The 17,446-nt window shown below is 41.2% G+C and overlaps 1 protein-coding gene across 1 annotated transcript in view; it reads left to right on the top strand.

The window, feature by feature from the left end:
* LOC140464064 (G-protein coupled receptor family C group 5 member C-like) overlaps positions 1-17,446 on the top strand; it is a 27,129-nt gene extending 9,683 nt beyond the window's left edge. The window contains exons 4-5 of the mRNA XM_072558730.1: positions 8,795-8,986; positions 11,884-17,446. Coding sequence (XP_072414831.1) covers positions 8,795-8,950 — 156 coding nt within the window. The 3' untranslated portion in view covers positions 8,951-8,986; positions 11,884-17,446. The remainder of the gene's footprint in view (positions 1-8,794; positions 8,987-11,883) is intronic.

The following is a 17,446-nucleotide window of genomic DNA, read 5'->3' as shown; positions in this document are numbered from 1 at the left end:
TTTTCTCCACAGATACTGCCAAACTTGCTAAATTTTTCCAGCAATTTCTGACTTCCAGCATCCACAGTTCTTTTGATTTTTTTTTCTCTCTCTCTCTCTCTAAAATCTGCTATTCAACTTATTCCAGTTTAGCCATGTTCCAGTTAGACCCTGCTCTAGGCTAGAGGAAGTCAGGAAGTCCACGGTCTTGGTCCTGATTTTTATCCAAAGTAAACTGCTGCAATGCAAATCGTTTCTGAATGTTGAGAGAGAATCAGTTTGAGTTTCGTTGAATTTGGCCTCAGTTGTTAAATAATGCCCTTGCTGTCCAGATTCAGTCTTGACTCATGCCAGAGGTCATCTAGGAGTAGTATTCCAGTTAGAAAGTAGAAGCTGTTATTGGCAAATTTTTCATATGAATGTTTAATGCTTTCCTGTATTGAAAAAAAGACCCATTAAGTGAACATAGCACGGACCTCCCCATCAGAGTTTGTACCTTAATGCCTTCAAAAGACAGAGCAACATCTAAGATTGACTTGGTGCCTTTGTATTATATCAAAATGAGTGAGTGCTTAAATAAAATAGAAAGATTAAATTTGCAGAAAGCTGCACGTTAGTTAATGACTGATTACAATTAGCAACTCCCAACCTGCCTATTCTATTTAAAATTACCACAACATGATCAGCATACAATAGAAACTGGAAGAGACCGCATTCTGCCAATTAATAAAGTGCTGCACTGAGGTGCCGTTGGAAGAGATTTAAAACAAGATCTTTTTCTGGTGAATGTAAAAGATCTCACCACATTGGCACAGAGTCGTACAGCATGGAAACAGCCCTTTTGGTTCAAACAGTCCACGAGTCCCACCTGCCTGCACTTGGCCCTTATCCCTCCAAACATTTCCTCTTCATGTTCTGATCCAAATGTCTTTTAAATGTTAACTGCATCCATCGCTTTCTCTGGCAGTTCGTTCCACACACAAACCACTCTCTTTTTTTTAGAAAACCTATCCCAAGGTCTTTTTTAAATCTTTTTCCTCTCACCTTAAAAATATGCCCCTTAGTTTAGAACTCTCCCAACGTGGCGAAAAGACCCTTGTCATTTACCTTATCTACGCCCCTCATGATTTCATAAACCTCAATAAGATCACAACAGAAGAATTGCAGGGAAGTCCCACAATCATATCACCAAAATTGATTATTTTTACCTTGTAATCTTACTGCTGTTTGCAGGGGTTTGCTTTGCACAAATTGGCTGCAGCAAATTCCTAATTATCAGTAGTGACTTCTAAGATATTTAACTGGCTATGAAACATTTTGAACAAAGGAACATAAAAGAAATGGATCATTCAACCCCTCCTGTCCACTCTGCCAATCCAGCTCACAGTTGATCATCCTGTTAGTGAAGTATTCCCAATATCTCCATTTCCCTGGAAGTCATTAATATTTAGATTAGATTAGATTACCTACAGTTTGGAAACAGGCCCTTCAGCCCATCAAGTTCCCACCGACCCTCCGAAGGGTAACTCATCCAGATCCATTTCCCTCTGACTAATGCACCTAATACTATGGGCAATTTAGCATGGCCAATTCACATGAGCTGCACATCTTTGGACTGTGGGAGGAAACCGGAGCACCCGGAGGAAACCCACACACACGAGGAGAATGTGCAAACTCCACACAGACAGTCACCCGAGGGGGGAATCGAACCTGGGTCCCTAGTGCTGTGAGGCAGCAGTGCCAACAACTGAGCCACCGTGCCACAGAAATCCATCTATTTCTGTTCTGTATGTACTGAATGACTGAGCTTCCACACACTGCTCGGACAAGCATTCCAAAGACTCACCACCCTTTGTATGATGAAATAGGTAGAGCTTGTTATGGACCAGACTAGACCCCCTCAAAACATTTTGGGGAAGTAGCCCAGACCCTTACTTTGCGAGTTGTTTTAAGCAGGTGTACAGCAGATTTTCCAGGAGTGATGCAGTTGGCCCAACCCTTAAATTTTAAACAAAACAGAATTTATTTGAAGATTACTGAATGAAACACAAACAAAAGAGAACAGAATACTGAATATCTTAATCCATCTGAAAACCCAACAGACTATCCCAACTTAATGATGCTGTTTCAAATTCCTGCAACAATCTCCATAAACATCCCTTGGCAAAAAAGGTAAAATCAAACATGGGGTCTTACAGGAGAGAGAGAGATGGCAGAGAGATTCAGCATAGAACACCTTTTTCCATCTAGCTGTTTCTTTGACCAGAAGCCTCAAAATGGACTGCTTGCTCTGAACAGCCAGACCAAAAGCCAAAAAAACAAACCAGAGAAAAGCTGAGCTGGCAGAACTGGCCACTCTCCTTTTATAGGACAACAGTTTTTTTAAAACTTGAAAGCCTTTTTCCTGAGGCAGTATCTGTTAGCAATAATCAAAATGGCCCTAAAACCCATCAGAATGAGTCACCCCAGAACTTGTGTCTTTATGACTGCACTGAAAAAAAAAAACAAGGACAACATTACCTTGTTAAAGGAGCAGCATCATTACAGGGTGATGGTCAGAATCTTTCTCCCAGAGTTGAAATGTCTAATACTAGGGGGCATGCATTTAAGGTGAGAGGGGAAAAGATAAAAGGTGGTGTGAGGGGCAAATTGTTCTACACAGAGAGTGGTAGGAGTGTGGAACATGCTGCCGGGGGTGGAGGTGGAGGCAGTTATGATAGGAACATTTATGGGACTTTTAGATAAGCACATGAATATGTAAGGGATGGAGGGATATGGGCCAATGGCTTGCAGAAGGGATTAGTTTAATTTGGCGTCCTGTTTGGCACAACATGTTTAGCTGAAGGGCCCGTTCCTATTCTGTACTGTTCTGTGTTCTCACCTCAGACCCAGATGGCTGGATCCTTACTCTGAGATGGTGCCCCATGGTTCTAGTCCAGGGAAAACATTCTTTCTGCACCTCCTCTGACTGGTCCTTTAATTTTTTTTTAACTTTCAGTGAGGTTTGGGAGATTCTGAGGTGATGAGGGCACTGTTGAAATGCAAATTCTCCCCCCCCCCCCCCCAACCAGGTCCTTGTTCACCATTTAGGCAGAGCTATAGCCACCGTAGACCCAGGGGGCTGCTCACTCATTAGTGTGTGGTGAGTTTAATCTCAGGTGAGGGGCAGGTTTGAGAAGGCCACGACCTTCAATGTTGACCTCAGCTGGTGCAAGAATTGGCTGGGTGCAAACCAGGCATCCAGCCAATTGAGCTAACTGACTCCCTGAAGTCATATAACTGACAAACTGCCTCAGATAATTAATGGCTGACTATTGGCTGTATTTCTTTTCTGTTCTGCCATGTTCAGGAACCTCTGAGCTACTAATTGTGCTTTTTGAAGTGAAAACGGATATTTAGTGCTACTTATGACTGATGATGAAGTGCACACTTGTGACAAAATGCCATTAAATCAATTAACTTTCTAAAAATTAATTTTAAAGAATTTTATGGGTAAGCATTAAAATACTCTAGATCTGTAAAGCACTGACAATTCACCTCAATGTTCCAAATATATTAACAGAGAATGTATGGGATTTCACAGATAAAATGATTGAGGGGTGGAGGTTTGTCTGCATGTAACCATTAATGCGTCACAGCAAACATCAACTGTGGTTCATAAATTGTATTTGGCAGCAGGTCGGTTCAGCACACCAGGTTGATGTTGGAACAGAACTCCACATTCATAGTAAACTTTCTCAATTAGGAACAAAATCTGTATCAAAACATTCACTGAAATATTTATAGTGTCCACAAAATGAGTCTTTGTCATAAACACAGGAAATTTGCATGATGTCAGTATATTATCTGTGGGATTGAACAAATTTAGAGTCCAGTTACAGACTTTAATTAACTGTTTCAGAAAGAGCCAGGCTTTGACAGTGTTTGAGTTAATGTTGAAGACTGATGCTTTTTCAATGAGTTGTACTTACTCTAATGGTTCACAAGAATTATGCTTTTTTTCATCTATTTCTCTCCCCACATTATCAATGTTGGCATCTAGCTGCTGTTGTCATCTTGTGATACTCCTGTGTCTTTATCATCTGTCAGCACTTGTCAGGAACCTTTGCTGCAGAGGTTTGTTGTTAAGTTTGACCTGGTGTGTGTAGGAAGATGAGACTTTTGTCTTCTAATCTTGAAGCTGTAGTCGGTTCATTGATGCAATTCCTTTCCTCTGAAGTTGTCTTGGAACGGCACTGTCCTCTGTAAATAGCATCCTCTGTCATGCTGTCATCACAATTTGAAATGTTTCCAGCTGTGTTTCATTTTTGTAGTTTTTTTGAAGTAATTCAATTTAATGGCACTAAACAAGAAAAAGTCAATAACATCTGACACTCCCCTAAGTGTCTGTTGTGGTTCAGTAGATAACACACTTGCGTCAGATTCCTGGTTTAATCCTTACTCCAGAGTCTGAGCACAATCATCACAGTCTTACTTCAATGATGCATTGTCAGAAATATTGCCTCTTGGTTATGGACTTTAAATCAAAGCCCTATCCACCTATGGGAGCCAATATGAAAGAACCTGCTGACTTGCTGTATTTCAATGAAGAACAGGGAAATTATCCATAATCAATATTTATTCCTTGGGTAGCATTGTAAAGACAGATGTGTTACAAGTGAATGATAGGAGAAAATGGACCCCAAGATGAAGCAGATGATATTGGGAGGGATGACCTGATATTTGGTTAAAGAGATGGGATTTATGAATAGCTTATAGGAGAAAGGATTGAGGATGAGAACAGAAATGTGAGCAGAATGGGGATTATAGGAACAATGGTGCACCTGTCAGTGGTGAGTTTTACCAGAAGGGATGAGGTGAACCACAAAGGCCACAAGAGGATTGGAGAGTTGGAGAGTTGTAGGACTTGAGGTAGGGAAGAGGAATTTTTTTTAATTCATGTACAGAATGAGGGCATTGCTTGCTAAGCCAGCATTTATTGCCCATCCCAATTGCCCAAAGGGCAGTTAAGAGTCAAACACATTGCTGTGGGTCTGGAGTTACGTGTACGCCCAGACCAGGTAATCGTAGCAGTTTCCTTCCCTAAAGGACATTAGTATGACTGTGAAGAAATCTGAGAGCTTTTGCACTGAAGCCAGTCCACGTCAGTAAGGTCATATGTCATTCATAGAATCTCTACAGTGTGGAAACAGGCCATCTGGCCCAACAAGTCCACACCAACTCTCTGAAGAGTAACTCACCCTAATACTCCACATTTACCCCCAACCTACACCTCCCTAAGCTGTATGGTCAATTTAATATAGCCAAATCCACCTAACCTGCATTTCTTCGGATTGTGGGAGGAAACCGGAGCACCCGGGAGGAAACCCATGCAGACAAGGGGAGAATGTGCAAACTCCACACAGTCACCCAAGGCTGGAATACAACCCAGGTCCCTGGTGCTGTGAGGCAGCAGTGCTAACTCCGGAGCCACCGTACCATCCCTTGGTCATTGGTGACCAAGTCTTGATGGAGGCAGAATGTGGGCAGGAAGAGTTTGGATGAGCTGAAGGAAACAGAGGTGGGCAGGAATGGTTAAGCCTGGAAGTGATAAAGGAGTGGATGACTGTTATTGTAGCTGGTGAGCTGAGGTAAGTGGGAAGGTAAGGGATATTGCACTGCAGTCTAAGCAGCCTTTGTGTGGGCAGGATGAGGGGCTGTTTTCTTGTCTTGAGGCCAAGTAAAGAAATGGTAAAATATGATAGAGGTCTTCCAAAAGAAAATGGTGGGAGGTACCTGGCTAGCAGTAAAGGCAGTTGGCTGGAGACTTCTTGACGTTTAACAGGAGGTAGTCTCAACTTGTCCAAACGTGGCTTTTGGACGAGACTGATTGTGGCAGCGAAGGGGTAATGAGAGAAGATAGAAGATGGATTGAAGATAGAACTGGCCACTGGCAATGTAAATGTGTGAGTCACAATTCATTGATCGCTGACACTGTCACCAAAGTGTTTCTTGAAGGTGAGGAAGAGTGAAGGAAGGAAGAAGAATGACAATTCAATCAATAGAAGTGGAACCAAAGGCAGTCCCACAAAGCTATTTACATTTGGAGGTGGAGCACTATTAAAAAGCAATAAAGGGAACAGTTCGTAATCTAACCAATTACATTGAGCAGGTTTCTCTGTCTTGCTATTCAATATTTAATGCAATGCTATGCAACAAACAAGAACATGAACAGCTATACAAGTATGAGTCTCCAAAAGTATCCCTGCTACAATGTTGCACCCTCTTGAGATGTAACTGCTACAAGATTTTGTACACCTGCAGAAATTTCTTAGAATTTATTCTATCAAGGGAAAGAACTTTTTAGCAAAAAACTTGTCTGTCATTTTTTTTCCCCTGCTGTTTTAAACGAAGCATATAACATCAGTGGGATTAGATATTTAGTCAGGTGTACTACTGATAGAATAGCTGTGAGCTGGAAGGGTTTACATGACCTTGGGTAAGTGCTTATTTGCTGTGTTTATTTGACCAGCCTTGGGTTTGATGTACCTTTGCAGTGAGGGAAGGTCGTGGTAACTATTTACGTTGACACTTCAGCCTGAAATACTACCATTGTCTTTTGAGGATGGCCATGTACCTGCTGAAGACCAAAGGCGCGTTGATGTAGCACAGCATTTTGTCATTGACCAGAATCTTGGGTATGCATCTCACGATAAATTCTACAGAGCAACAACTAGGCACAAAGTGGAGAAGCCTGCATCAACATATGGGCACACTGGGAGCTCTTGCTTGTGTTATGCGACAGTGTAGAACTCAGTTTGAGATTTCTGCAAGGATTTTTTTTAATGCAGCAGAATGATAATTGTATGTTTCCTGCTTATTTTGACAAAGGCTTGAGTTACTCTTCCTGATTTGGGCTGTTGTTTCTTTGCCTTTCTGTTCACCCTTCATCCCCATGTCACTCCTGCCAGCAAGGAACAAAAAAATACTGTTAAAGTGAAGCCCAAACGTGTCTCAATATTTAGTGTCGGATATCCGACCTCAAAAAAACAAGTGCTTCCATTCTTAAAAAAATCTTAATGTCAGCTTTTTCAGGTATTCCTCTCTGTTTCACCTTAGTACACCGAGATTCTGACCTAGCAGATTATATCTGATGTTAAGCACTGCAGCAAGAGTTACATCCAACACAGTTTTCAGTTAATAGCAGTAGCTCTAGTTGACCCAAAAGATGGGGGCCCTGCCAATTGTTCACCTTTTCATTTCATAGTAAAGACAAAAAGTGTAAGTTTTTTTTACATTTTCAATGGATATTGGAATAAATGTGCATGCTGGCTTAAGTGCACAACTGTTTATAAATTGAATCGATTTATTAACTACAAATGTATGGGTAGTTTATCCATGGTAACCAGTTTGGAAGTAAACTGGTCTTGATTATTTTTTTAAACAAGTTTAGATTTCCTGTCTGAGAAGGACTTGAAAGAGGCCTGATGGATTAGTGGGCTCTGATCTCACACTTGATGGGCGCAGACTGGTGCCTTGTGTGACAAGCAGATGTTCCAATCTGGAGATTTGGGTGCTGGGATTTTGACGATGCAGCAGCAGGAAGCGTTCTCAGTGAGTGAGAGGCAACCAGTATTGGTCATCAGGTTGGCCAGGTGGTGACACCAACAGGTGTAGGATCAGCTGACATTGAATGTGCCTTTGCGTAAGGGAGGCATTGACACTACCAATTTGGTGGTGGGGAGTGCAGTGTAGAGATGGTGCCAATCACAGTCTGGACTGGGAGGGTAAGCAGTAAAAGGGCTTTAGCAGCAACAACAGCCTACGTTCTTTGAAGCCGGGGTCAGAACTGTAGAAATTCTCCACCTACAGGATGGAGGCAGTCCATTTGGCCCATCGAGTCCACACTGACCCTCCAAAGGGCGTCCCACTCAGACCAATCCCACTACCCTATCCCTGCATTTCCCATGGCTAACCTAGGTAGCCTGCACATCCCTGGACACAATGGGTGATTTAGCACGGCCAATCCGCCTAACCTGCACATCTTTGTACTTGGGAGGAAACCGGAGCATCCGGAGGAAACCCGGCAGACACGGGGAGAATCTGCAAATGCCACACAGTCACCTGAGGGTGGATTCAAACCTGGCTCCCCGTTGTTGTGAGGCAGCAGCACTGACCACTGAGTCACCGTGCTGTTTCAAGGAGCATATAGTTCAGTACACCTTAAAATCCCATTTGTAGCTGTGTGTACATCTGGTTTTCAGCCAGTGTCTACCACCCCTGCCGTGGAGGTGGGAGGGTTTCCTCAAGTGTCTCAGGGAGAGGAATAAAACACCGGAGTTCCAACTCTGCTGGCAGTGATCAAGTTTGGACAGCAGGTAAGGGCAGGATGACACTTAGCTGTGATGAATCTCAGCCTCCCACTCTCTACAATGGAATGTCTGCGATTACTAACTGTCCAGCATTAGACCAGGGCAATAACCAAGTGAGATCTCTTGATGTCTGTGCCAGCAAGGAATCATTACATTCTAAGGAGAATCAATTGACAAGTAAACATAGGAAGAAAATGGCAGCTTAATACCTGTAACTAAACTATGCAGATTTACAGAGAAATCACAAATAACAGGTATGCTGAAATAGTTTTAATTTCAATTGTTTTACAAAATGCAGGCTTAATTTGTGCATGGATAATTGTTTTGCATTAATTATTTACAACCAACAGTTTACAAAATTGTTTTATTTTCTCTCAACTCCCTTTGCACTGTAACCTCAGCATGTTCTTAACTTTTCCTTAATCAATCGGTCTTTACTCACTGCTTTTGTTTTGTTCTTCAAGTCGTTAGAAAATCCCTATGAGCATTATATCCCGAGGGTCACCATTAACCAGTCGGCATTTTCCAGTAACGCCTCCACCCTCCGTGCAGAGGATGCATTTACAGCTGAGAGCAGGCAGACTGCCCAACAAGATGGCAGCAATGGACCGACATTTTAACACCTTGCATGGCTGCAGAGAGAACACCGACAAAATGTATGGCTTTCAATCCATGTGTGTATGTGTTTGTAATTGTCCTAGAGATGCCCTAGACAATGTACAATTAGTCAAGTAGTACCAGCGATGCTTGTTGATAATGGCCAGACAAGAAACGACAAGATGGAGGAGGCCACTGGGTACATCATTGGGCACGAACACTTTAAATGCAATGCTTTGCTTTTGGTCTAAGAATATCTTGTTCCTTGGCTATGTTTTTCTCTTTGAGGGCAAGCTACTTTTTTTTTTCAACTCAAAAGTTAGCTTGTTCCCTCCAAGATTAATAAATCTGGGATTCCTTAAACTGCCCCTCCCCCAACAATGGCGGCACAGTGACTCAGCGGTTAGCACTGCTGCCTCACAGCACCAGGGTCCCAGATTCGATTCCAGCCTCAGGCCACTGACTGTGTGGAGTTTGCATATTCTCCCCGTGTCTGCGTGGGTTTCCTCCAGGTTCTCCGGTTTCCTCCAAAGATGCGCAGGTCAGGTGAATTGGCCATGCTAAATTGCCCGTAGTGTTGGGTGCATTAGTCAGAGGAAAATGGGTCTGGGTGGATTACTCTTCAGAGAGTCTGTGTGGACTGGTTGGGCCAAGGGGCCTGTTTCCACACTGTAGGGAATCTAATCTAACGTGCAAGCTTCTAATACCTAAGCTCTATGTGTCATCTGATCACATCACAGTTTCTCTCATGTAACCTGGACCAGCCACATTAGCACTGTGGAAACACAGGCAGGTTGGAGGCTGAAATGTTGTAATGAGTAACTCACCTCCCATTGTCCCAAAGCCTGTCCACATCTACAAAGGATGACCAGGACAACTCTCCACTTGCCTGGATGTGTTGGGCTCCAGTAATACCCAAGCCAGGATAAAGCCTGATGGTCAACCCATTCACCACCTTAAGAGTCTACTGTCCCTACCACTGACGCATCAATGGTACCAACTACAAAGATGTACTGCAATAATTCACCAAGAATCCAATGGCAGAACCTTCCAAACCTGCAAGCTCTGCCACTTAGAATGACAGAAGCATGCATGGATCACCTCCTGGAAGTTTGCTTCCATGTCACGACTATCCTGTGTCGTATCCACTCCAACAGCTTTGTGACTGTATGCACACCACATGGACTTCACAGTTAGAGAAGGCAGGTTACTGTTGCCACCTTCTTGAAAATTATTGGGCCATGCAATAAATCCTGACCGAGCCAGCGATACCTATATCCATAAGTTAATACAAAAGCACTGATGCCTGCACCTAGCCTGCAGCAAACAGTTTAGGCCTCACTCCAAACAAACAGGGGTTCGATTCTGGCTTCCATTGTTTTGTCAACGTGTTGCAAATTTGTTGAAGTAGGAGCAGCACAGGCTGTGTATCAAACTTTTGCAAACCCAAGCGGGGCCCCCCAAGCCTCCGCACCTTAAGACAGTTTGTTTTTTTAAAATTATTTAACTGTACCTGAGTGGGATCTTTGGAAAATCTGCAATCAATTAAAGACTTTGGATTTTTTTCCAGTCCTTTTTTTTTCCCAATTTCCTCTCGTGACCCGTTTGTGGATCTGAATCAAACTTTTCAGGCAAAAATCCAGCTATGTTCATGCTTCTAAAGCCCCTGCACAGATTTCATAGGCATTTGGGGATAGGCAATAAGTGGTGATCTCATAGTGACAGCCACAATCCGTGATAAAATAAAATACATGGTGTTGTAACTGTTGTTCAGCTCACAGCGTGCAGGAGACAGTCATCACTATAAAAGGGTTACTACACGTAACGTCCCATTCCCAGTTTTACCGAGTACCTTATGCTGTTTATGTGATACTCTGATCATGTTTTATAGAGTCATAGATTCTGGAAGGTTTTTTAAACTCCAAGAAGTACATAACCACCTGACAACAAACAATCAATTTACCAGTCACAGATACCAACTCTTTACAATTTCTATGTAAAATGGAACATTTCAGTTCAAATTCTCAGTTTTATTTTGGACTGTACTATCAGCTCAATTAGTATTCTGAACTGCAACTGTAACACTTCCAATGGGTCCCTGTATTGATGTTGGCTTGGTTTTCCACTCGGCCATTGACTGTTTTCCAAAACATACATTCAGATTCCACCCCACTGCCCCCAGTTAAAAATTGAATGACAAGTTTCAAATGAAAGCTCTTTGTTGACACAGTGATCTATTTTCCAACATGTTGTTAACATGAATAATTAATTTTATAGAACACTTTTCTGGTAAAATTATGGATTTTTTTTCATTTCATATCCCCTGGACTTAACAATCCATCTCTCCGTGTGGGTTGGGGGTTTAACTACCCTAAACTTGAACACTGTACAGCTGATAGATAAGGATCAGTGCCACTTTGCAAACTCATAAACTTTCAAATCTTCTTATTAAAGCTTCTAACGTGCAAGCCATTGGCATTGGTGTTAGTCAGTGTGAAACCTTTGGTAATAGTTGGAAAGAATATAAATGAGCTTGTGAAGATTAAGTGATATATTTTCCTGTTTCATCAGAAGTTTAAGATAAATACACATGTAAGGGATTGGTGTGATCTTGCTGCTGACAAACTCGTGAATATTTTCCCTTCCTTTCGTTAGAATGTCATTATGAGAAATGAGCAGAGTCTTCACAATGCAGCTAATGATCCACACCAAATAGACATCTGAGGAATTCTTAACCTAGAGACTTTGTGCAATATATGTGTATATTATACAGATTATTTCTCACTTTTTCTGTCTAGTGATCATTCTGAACTAATATAGGGAAAATGGCAACATGTTACTAACATGAATGATTACTTTTATAAAACACTTCTAGCAAAGTGAGGATGGTTGATTTTCCACCTAATTTTCGATCATACCAATCCTAATAACCTATCTTTTCTCTTCATATAAACAGGTGAGCTCCCAATATGGAAGATCTCTGTGGTGAAAGGAGTCTCTCTGCCAACAGTTTGCAAATTTCTTTTTAAAAACTGCAACTTGCTGAGATTGTTTTCCATTCTCTGAGTGACACTGGATCAGTGGGAGGAAAGTCCTGTTGATGTGGCATTTAAGCTGGAAATGAAAAGGATTGTTTTCTGAATGCAACTGGGTTTAGGCATTCTGCTTAGCAACTGAGTCAAGCCCCAGTGAGTGGGTGACCATACAAGGCAAGGTGGAGACTGCATTGTCACTACTTGTTCTCTGTCTACTTTAAGCATTGCCTTTTAAAGTCTTTCTGAACTCTGCTGGATAGATTTCTTACAGCTTTGACCCTGCACCACATAGACTGCAGTGATTCAAGAAGGCAGCTCACTACCACATCCTCCTGGGCAATAACAGATGAAAGCAATAAATGCTACTACAACAACATCCCAGAAGTGATTTTTTTTTAAAAGGTAGATAGCATGATGGATATTAATTTTCTCTGCAGTGCAATGCCTTGTAAATTTGCTTACATCAACCTCTGTACTGCTGTCTGCCTCCTGAATGATGTTGAGGGAGATGCAGTATATGCTGTCCTTGAAAACCGCAATAAAGAGGTACAAGCTATGATTGAAAAGAAAACCAGTTTCTCACCATGTAAAAGGGAGATGGGTTTAATGTTATGTGTGTGCTCTGTAATCAGACTACTGTTCATTCCTGTGATATAAAACTGAAATGATCTATTTCGTATGGACCACCTGAAGGAATATAACACACATTTAGGAATTGGCTTTGTCGCTTCAGGTTGAACTCACGCTGTGTCAAGACTTGGATTGCTATTCCTTACGTTTTATAGACTAGTAGAGAATTAATCATCGTATTTCTGCAGTGACGGCTCCAAGCCTGTAACAGAAATGTAGAAGTAGGTCATGAAACAATCAAAGTGAACCAAACCAAAAACAAGCATGTGTTTCAATGCACAGTCCCGCTGTCTGAAACACATATCTTCATTTTTGTTAGCAAACCATATTACATCTTTCATTAGTGTAAGCATCTTTGCATCATGTGGATGTGTGACAAGATGATACTGTCTATGCTGCTTTACTCTACTATCTATGAGAATAGGCTATAACAGTACTGTTACACGAGGATAGCCTTCAAAGGCAAAATCTATCATTGAAGACACAATTGTGAGATTCTAGACTCTTCTCAGGACCATATTTTCCTCTGGCTGTAAGACATAAAAATGGAATGCTATGTGAGATCATAGTAGAGTGAAAGCGGGGCAGAGGAAGATATCAATTTCCTCTTCTGTTTTGATTCTGCATCTTGCTTCCAAGCTAAAATGAATTTAAATGGTTAGCCTTAAAGGGAAACCTTGAGTACTGATAACTGGGGCTGACTTCTTCCTTGATCTGAATTGTGGACATGCTGGGCTGTGTGTGTCAGCTGGTAAACGCTCCATTCAGGATTTCAGACTTGAGCTCCTGATCAGTGAGTCCTTGCACATGGGCAACACAATCAGAAAGATGCCTGTAGCGAGGCAGGAATTACAGGAGTCATAGTTGCTGCTGTGACAGATGTGGTCCCTAACAAGCAGGTTCTTCCTTTATCATGAAGATGGCAAGACATTATTAGCGTCTAAATGCAATCCTCCATTTGGGTATTGTATGATAGATCATTTATCTATTAATCATTTGGACACTTATGTTTTTCTTGCATATCACATTAAGTCAGTGTGCCATCTGTCATTGCAGTTATTTATTTAACAACCAATTTTACTGCATTAACATGGAAACTAGGAGTGGGAGCAGATGATTGAGCCCTTCGAGCCAGCTTTGCTGTTTTAATATGATCATGGCTAAGCTCTATCTCAATGCCATTTTCCGGCTTTTTCTCCGTATCCCTTGATGCTTTTAAAATCTAAACATGTCTGTCTCTTCCTTGAATATACTCAGTGACTTGGTCTCCACAGCCTTCTGTGGTACAGAATTTCACCAGTTCACTACCTTTTCAGTGAAGAAATGTTTCCTCATCTCAGTCCTAAAAAGTCATCTCCATATCCTGAGACTGCAACCGATGGTCCTTCATTCCCCAGCCAGTGAAGACATCCTCCCTGCATCCAGTCTGTCCAGCCCTGTTAGAATTTCAATCAGATCTCCCTCTCATCCTTCTAAACTCGAGTGACTACAGGCTGAGTTGAACAAATCTCTGCTCTCACAAAAGTCCTGCCATTCCTAGTATAAGCTTAGTAAACCTTCCCTGCTCTTTCTCTATGGCAAGTATATCCTTTCTTATGAAGGGAGTTCAAAACTCTGTGCATAATTCCAGATGTGGTCTCATCAAAGCTCTGTACAACTATAGTAAGACATCCTTACTTCTGAACACATGTACTCTTACGATGAAGGCCACTGTACCATTTACCTTCCTAATTGTTTTGTTGCACCTGCCCGTTTACTTTCATTGACAAGGACTCTCCAATCACACTTCCCAACATATCACCATTTAAATAATACTCTTCCTTTCTGTTTTTCACACCGAGGTGTACTTTGTAACATTTAGCTATGTTGTAATGCATCAGTAATGCGTTTGCCCACTCACAAGTTTTGTCTACATTACCATGTGGCCTTCTTGCATCCTCCTCACCTCAAAATCCTCCTTAGTTTTGTGTCACTACTGTGAGCTTTTGCTGTAAATTCTGTGTTTTATGATCCTGCTCCACAGCTATCTGATGAAGGAGCAGTGCTCTGAAAGCTAGTAGTTCCAAAAAAAAACCTGTTGGATTATAACCTGCTGTTGTGTGATTTTTAACTTTGTCCACCCTAGTCTAACACCTCCACATCATGATAGACTCTAGCATTTCCCCACCACTGCATGTACTTTCTCACTACAACATGGCCTGTATTATACCTAATCTGTGTTTTATTTCCTCTTTCCCCTTCCCCCTTCCAATTGTGGGGTTCCATTTGTCCCCATCCAGTCTGTAGCAACTGCTCCAAAGTATATTGAAATTTGGAAGGAAGATGACCACCAAAGCATCCAAATTTCGAAGGCCACTTCCTTCAGTACTCAGACTGTAGGGACTTGTCAGCCTTTAACCATATTAATTTCCCCAGCACCATTTTCTTATTAATACTGATTTCCTTCCATTCCACCCTCTCACTGGACCTCTGCTTCCCTAAGATTTCTGGTAGATTATTTGTGAAACCCGACCAAAGCATGTGTTTTGCAATTTTTTGCTTGCCTTATAATTCCCCAGTGAAGGACCCACATTTATTTTTGCTCTTTTTCTCTTTGTATATTTTAGAAGCTTTTACCATCAGCTTCTATGTCCCTGGCAATGAACTCTCTCGCATTATTTTCCCAATCTTTGGCTGAATTCTAAAATGCATCCAATCTTGAGACTTTCACAGTTAAAAGTAACTGTTAAACCTTATCTCGACCTTTATGCTGATCATGGTACTCCTTTCTTTGTGCTTTTTCAAATCATGGGACCTGTTACAGGGATATTCCCAAATCTTATTTATCATGAGGTCAATAAATCAGTCATTACTGGTGATGCTGACCTGCTGCTGTAATCTCTGTGTCCAGTATATGTTTGTCATTGCCTGCTTCCAAAGATCTTCTCCTCGTAGGTCATTCACTGCCTGAAGAGAACTAAAAATATCTCACTGCTTTGTTGGTATACTTACCACGGCCTTCACACTTTTGTAAGCAGTAAGGCAGCAACTGGTGCTATTCCTGTCTCTGGGCATCAGATCCACTCCTAGCGTGTGCCAAGAGTGAAACCTAGCCTGGTCCATGTTGGCTGTGTCATTTTGACCAATGTGGTTGACTCTTAGCTACTGTATGGAATTAGGGTTGGGCAATAAATGCTGGCCTAGTTAGCGATGCCCACATCCCATGAGTGAGTTCCTAATAAAAGCTTTCGAGATTTGCACGTTTGCATATTATGTAAATAGGAGCAAAATAGGTATGTTGTGATTAGCAACTTGCCTTCAATCCCTGATCGAGTAAATTAACTTTGATGACAGAGTTGTCCAATTGCTGTTTTTGTGACGTTACTATTCTCTGCAAAAGAGGGAAATATGGCCCTTTCACCGGGTTATATTTTTTAAATAACTTGAGCTTAGCAATAATTTTTCTTTTTTTTTGGTGAATTCAAAAGTTGGTTTATTTGATGGAAGTTGGTTGAGTAGAAACAGTTTGTAACAATTTAAGTCCTTATATTACTCTGTTAGCCAAAGAATACACTTTCTAAGCAGTGGATATATGTTCTGTGGCATTTAGTGCTTATGCTTTTTACATGTTTTATAATTAGATTTTGTTACATTTTAATAATGGTATGTTAATTGCATGTTTTGCTGTTAAAATCTGGGGAATAAGTTGCATCAGTGTAAAGGTCACCCCCTGTTTTTCATGTAGATTGCTTAGATTCAGATGGATATGTAAATCATTTCTGATAATTAGAGGATGTGAAAGATGTGTAACAGATTTTGGATTTCTTTTTGTATTTATTTTTACACAGTTAACCTACAGTTAAGTTTACACACAGTAGACTGATCACACTCACACGCTGAAGTTCCAAGCTTGCATTCATCTTTGAACTCATGATCAGTAATCCTGTATGAGTATTTGTAAGAATGTAACATTCATATATATTTCTACTTTCACCATGTTGTATTGTTATGAAAGTAGTTGTCTATTGCCCCTTCCCCTTAGAATAGACTTTGCAGTTACAAAGGGTTACAGCGCAGAGAAAGGTCATTTGGCCCAACTGATTGATACTGGCTCTACATGAGCTTCCTTCCACCTTATTTGGTATAACTTTCAGCACACCCTCCTATCCCTCATGTGTCCTGACCAGTACTTATTGATGTTGGGTATGATTAGAAAGGTAAAACATGGCAGTCCATCACTCAACAGCTGAGAACCTGATTCTTGAGGGATCTTTTCTCTTCTGTCCCCATCGTAAGGAAAATAAAGAGGAGCAAATCCCAATCCCATGACATTAAAGGTCTCCCCTCCCAAATTCAGACTTCTGATTGAAAATCCAACAAATTGTAAAAAGTCCAGTTGGCCTCTGACTCCATATTTGTCTTGCATAGTACTATAGAATCACTGCGTTTTAAATTTAGCATTTTGGCTACTTCCAGCAAACTCCATTTTTGAATTGTGGATCTGATTGCACATTATGTCTATCTGACCATAATGGAAATGCAGCCTTATCCAACGATGAGTGAAGTTCAGAGTATCTGAGTTATTTAATCTTTTTTTCCTGGGAATGCATGAGGATTCCTTTGCTGTCATTGTTTTGACTAGCCGCAATATATATTTTTCAGCTGTTATCCTAGTTTGTTTCTGAAAGGAAGTCATTTCACGAATGTTATGAAATGAATTAGGATTTACTCAGACAACAAAGGTGTCCAAACACAAATGCTAAGGTAAATCCAAGACATCTAGATAATTGTGTTGACTGTGTTATACCAGAGGGGATGTTGCTATTTTAATGCTACATTTTTTTTCCTGTTAAAAATAAACTCTTCTTTATATTG

This window comes from Chiloscyllium punctatum, chromosome 39, assembly GCF_047496795.1.
Source record: "Chiloscyllium punctatum isolate Juve2018m chromosome 39, sChiPun1.3, whole genome shotgun sequence".
NCBI lineage: Eukaryota > Metazoa > Chordata > Chondrichthyes > Orectolobiformes > Hemiscylliidae > Chiloscyllium > Chiloscyllium punctatum.
Note: the sequence above shows the minus strand (reverse complement) of the source record. Positions and strands in the feature narration are given on the sequence as shown.